At 49.8% G+C, this 4,876-nt stretch overlaps 1 protein-coding gene across 4 annotated transcripts in view; it reads right to left on the bottom strand.

Annotated features, from left to right (window-relative positions):
• The window catches only part of LOC141372154 (endogenous retrovirus group K member 13-1 Env polyprotein-like), a 9,082-nt gene extending 4,212 nt beyond the window's left edge, over positions 1-4,870 (bottom strand). For 3 of the 4 annotated variants that reach the window (XR_012377464.1, XR_012377463.1, XM_073890664.1), the window contains exons 1-2: positions 3,227-4,870; positions 1-809 (exon numbers count right to left, since the gene is read on the bottom strand). The exon at positions 1-809 is cut by the window's left edge. Coding sequence is in view for 1 of the 4 variants with exons in the window: in XM_073890664.1 (XP_073746765.1) it covers positions 1-808 (808 nt within the window). In the remaining 3 variants the exon portion in view is untranslated. The remainder of the gene's footprint in view (positions 810-3,226) is intronic. The other variant, XR_012377465.1, reaches the window with a different exon arrangement.
• Positions 4,871-4,876: the final 6 nt, after the last annotated feature.

Genomic DNA, 4,876 nt, shown 5'->3' with positions numbered 1-4,876 from the left:
CCCCGTCTTTTGACCAGTCAATTATATAAGTGTCAGGTATGCCATGGGGAGTCACAATCTCTAGGTTGTGATGAACGCAGGTTTTCCAAGAGGGTCCATAGGTTTTCCATGTTAGGTCAGATTTGCAGAGGGGATAGTCAAGGTATGGGGTCTCAAGGGATCTGGAAGCGGGTCCGAAACGGCCAACAGGCAGGGGCCGTCGATGTTGAAGGACAACCTCGTTGATGTCCCAATTCTCCACCATTACATGAGGTGTCAAAGTGTCTCCTCCGGGTGGCTCAGTTCCAAACCAAGAGCGGATTCTTCGGGAGACTGGTGAAGTGACCACGCATCCATAATGGGGCGCCTCAGGGCCATCGATGGCCTGGAAACAAATGGGGGGGGCAGAAGCCAGGCTGGTCCAGTTAAAAGGCGCCACAGCATGAGTGAGGCCGGAAATCTCAGGCCCATCAAAAATGTCTGTGAAGTTAGTAAACACCGTAGGTGAGGGATCCTTCCAGGTGACCGCCCTCGCGGTAGGAGGATCCGGGACAAAAGCCCAGTAAGGAGAGGCCTGGGCAGAGTCAAGGGTTAAAAGTGATAGCATGGCAAGGAAAAGGGCAACAGCCGTGACTGGCTGGCCCGACTCACGCACGGTGGCCTCAGCTCGAGCAGTCAGGGCTTTGATGCCTCCGCATATTATTTTCCTCTGATCCAAGGCGGGGCGTCTCCTCGTCCTCCCGGAGCGGATCTGGAGCCGCCTCATTCTGCAAACCATCACGGACAATGCGGACGCATCGGAGCGGGAGCCAGCGTGGCGTCTCCTCATCCTGGGGAAAGACACAAGCGCATCCTCGGCCCTGGCGTAGGACCGGGTCAGGTCCCCTCCACTCCGCGGTGGCGGGGTCACGCCACTTTGCATAGAGGAGGGGAGCCTGCTCAGGCTGCCAAAAACGTTCGGCGGCAGTGCGGCCAACCGAGTCAACATTCAAAAAATTTAAAACAAAGAGTACTAATGAAAGGTGTAAGTGAGGTGAATATTTTATTTTCCCCTGTAGTATTTCCCCCTCTTTTAGTTTTTTGAGATACATTTTGAGGGTGGAATGGGCTCTTTCGACAATGGCCTGACCTTGAGAATTTTAAGGAATACCTGTTGTATGAGTGATGTGAAAATTTGCACAAAATTCTGGATATACTATTAAGCCCTTCAGGGTCCAACTAGATCTACTTAATAATAAGCCCCATGTGTTTGGGGGGAGAGGTCCCCATATTCCTGTACTTATTGGTTGAGGGGGCATGCCAGCTTCTAAATAAACAGAGCTGTTTGGGGCCAGATCTAATCCTGCACTGGCTGGGGTGCCTCGGTGAAGGGATTCAATCCCAGGGAGGTCTGCCGTGTTGGCTCTGACCTCAGAGATGGGGGGGAGAGCATTGCCGCTATTGTTTGGTGGGGCTGCGGGAAGCCCCGTTGGGAGTTTCCCTGCTGCAGGGGGCGGCCAAGGCGGTCAGTTTTTGATCGACACTCATTGGCCCAGTGCCGTCCCCGCATACACCTGGGACACACAGAAGGTGGCTGTGGCTTATTAGGGGGGTTCCCCGAGGGAAAGTTGAAAGATGGGGCTTGTCTTGAGCCCTTAGGGCACTCATTACGAAAGTGTCCAAGTTCCCCGCATAGAAAGCAGGGCATGCGAGCTTTAGAATTCATTGGGAACTTTCCCTTTTGTTTTTTAAGAAGTTGTGTATGTAGCTGCTGCGGAGGAATTCCTCGAAGGGCTGCTGCTAAAGTCACCCCTTGTACATAACTGGGACCAATGTCTGCACACAGCCGCAAAAAAAAATCCTCAAGGGTGCCCGTGGACTTCCAAGGCCTTATAGCCGCCTGGCATGCTGAATTGGCATTCTCAAAGGCTAGCTGCTTCACTATAATAGTTCCTGCCTCTCCGTCTACAACAATTCTACTTACGGCTTGCAAAAGCCGTGAAACAAAGTCTTGATAGCGTTCATCGGGCCCCTGTCTTATTTTAGATAATTCCTCTGTCCTTGTGCCAGTGGTCGGTAACTTTTTCCATGCAGTCAAAACAGCCTCATTGATTTGAACATAGGCAATCTCAGGGAAATGTATTTGGTTACCCACTTCATAATAAGCTCCAGTACCAGCCAACATCTCATATGAGACAGGGATTTGGGTCCTTCTGTTATAGATAGCCAGAGTGTTACACTTTTCCTCGAATTCGGCCTTCCACAACAAATAATCTCCCCCATTAAGGCAAGCCCGGGCAACAACCTTCCAATCTCCCGGGCAAAGAGCTTCTCTGGTAAGGTTCTCTATCATGGATAGGGTAAAGGGAGCAGTGGCCCCGTATTGATTACAGGCAGCCTTTAAGTCTTTTAACATTTTAAAATTTAAGGCAGTATATGTCCGTTGGCCTCCCTGTAAGGTTACTGGGTAGGCATTAAACTCTCCCACGTCCTCTCCCGCTTGCTGCGCTGTTAGTAAAGTTCTCTGTAAAGGGCTAATGTTGGATACAGAGGACTTGGCAGCGCTCTGTTGATTGGTCATAATGGGAAAAGCCTGCAGCGTGCTAGTTTGAGTGCACTTAGTCACGGAATTAATCCCTTGACCAGAGGTTGTGACTGCAGGCAGGACCGATTTCAACGATGTGGGCATAGTCAGAATGGGGTCATCATCGAGATAAACATCATCATCGCCAAATTCATCCCCACCACTCTGAGCCTTAGGGGCTTTCCCCGCCAAGGGTATAGGAGGTGGTGGAGGAGGGAAAGGATCCTGGGTGGGTATGTTAGCATCATCGCCCAGAATCTCAAAAGAGGATACCCCAGTGGGAGTCAGGGGTACTTTAATAAGATCTTTTTCCTCATCTTCAACCCATGATTTTAAAGATATCAGCTCAATTTTTTGTTGTGGCTCCAGGATTTCACAAATATGAGACCAAAGGCCCATTGTATTGGGCGGCAAGGCACCGGAGCCCCGCAACTTTATTTGGTTTTTCATCTCTTGGCCCACCCGTCTCCAATCCTCTGGGTTTGTTGTTCCTTCTAGTGGGAACCAAGGGCACAAATCTTTTATGTTCCTGAAAAATTCCTGCAGTGTGGAGGAAGACACCTTATGCCCTCTCTCTGCCAATAAAATCTGCAGGGTCCGCAGAAAATATGCATGACTAGCGGATTGACTTTGTCCCATAATTTCTTACTCCTGTCGTGCCGGTTAAACGACCGGTTCTCTTACCTGAATGCTTGCGACGTCAGTGTCCAGGATCCTCTTTCATGTGCTCAGGTCCCTGTTCGGGCGCCACTTGCCACGGCCCGCGTGCAAGGTCGAACAGGGGTGAGGGTAAGAGAATGAAACATAAAAGTATGGGAACAGGAGGGTTGCCCACGGGGATGCCGCGAGCAACAACTTTATTCTTTCTCACACACTTTATATAGGCTTAGGTTACATAACAATAAGACATAAACAAGTTCCACAGGTTCCTCCCTGCCCTTCTCCTGGCTCCGTCCCGTGTTTCTAATTCAAGGCCAGATTCCTCAAGGGCATAGTTTCTTCCCAGTTTTGTTTACGCGTTATGCCTTTAAAGGGCCAGGTGCGCTATCTTTCAGGGTCTATCAGTAACACTGTGGTTTTCTTGGCCTATAAACAACTCAGGCTAGCCAGTACAACATGTTCTTGTATGGGGGCAGTTAGGTGGCCATGGTTCAAAGGGATCAGGGAGCCTTTGCTCTACCCGATTAACCCCTTTGTTGCTCATGGCTCCCGACATATCCCCCTTTTATCTTTAAACGCAACATGTGTACATTTGCTTGGGTACTAGCCATGAAAGTAAACAGACAGCGACTCCAAGCACACCATAAGCAGAGTAATAAGGTTACCCCTACAACCAGAGCACACATAATCCAAAAGGAATGTTGGAGGATATTAAAGGGGTTAAACCCCTGTAGCTTTTGTAGAAAGGATTGTGCCATGTCTCTGGGGGTGACTACATGCAGATAGGAGGAGGCTATATTGTTTATTTGTTCTTGCAATTGAAACAGATCTAGGCTTACATTTGTCTCATGCCAGATACCTTGCAAGTGCCTCTGCACCGTTTCCCAGGAGACATTGTCAGCTTTCAGGGGGGTCACACAAATGGAACCATACCCTCCGTGGCACACAAAGGACAAACGAGTATGTAACAATGAATATTGGGTGCCCAAATATTCGACCGCCTGCTCTAAACCATCTAGGCGAGCCAAAATTTTTCTATCTATACTTCCTTGTGTAGCGAGGGTCTGGGAGACATTATGAGCCAAGCTATTTACATGAGCGGCAGTATGTATGCCCTGGGACAGTGCCACCGTGGAGACAGTAGCTGATGCTATCAAAGACACCAAGGCAGTGATGCCGGCTATCAGGAGGCCCAGGAAGCGTCGTCTCCGACTAAGTAGGCCTTCCAGTTCTTGTGCAAATTGGTAGCCATAATCTCTATACCAGGGCCCCCCCACCTCTACAGGCATCATTAGATAAGGGGGCTGCATGGCTAGGAAAACCTTCTTTGTTGGATTTGGGGCGCTGGGTAAAGGCAAACAGTTGGTGAGATAACATTCCTCACAAGTTATTTTGTAAAGGGTTCTATTGGCCTTAACCTCGGGCACCATGGACCCGTCCCCCACCACAAACAGAAACGGTGGGGAAAGACATGCCTGAATTTGAAATGTCAATGGGCCCGTGGGGAAGCCAGGGAAAAGAGATGAATTAGCTTTAACATCTCTCATGGCCACAACAATTTTCCATAAGTCCGGGTGTCTCATCCTCCCCAGTGATAGCAGTCCCCCGGGAGCAGAATTATTGTGGTCGTATGGCCCATATTCTGAAGGCAGGGGGGAGCGGCGCAAAGGGAGA

Source organism: Callorhinus ursinus, unplaced genomic scaffold, assembly GCF_003265705.2.
Source record: "Callorhinus ursinus isolate GAN/ISIS: 27379988/994484 unplaced genomic scaffold, GSC_fseal_2.0 scaffold1770, whole genome shotgun sequence".
NCBI classification, from domain to species: domain Eukaryota; kingdom Metazoa; phylum Chordata; class Mammalia; order Carnivora; family Otariidae; genus Callorhinus; species Callorhinus ursinus.
The sequence above is the reverse complement of the archived record's forward strand: the minus strand, read 5'-3'. Positions and strand labels throughout refer to the sequence as shown.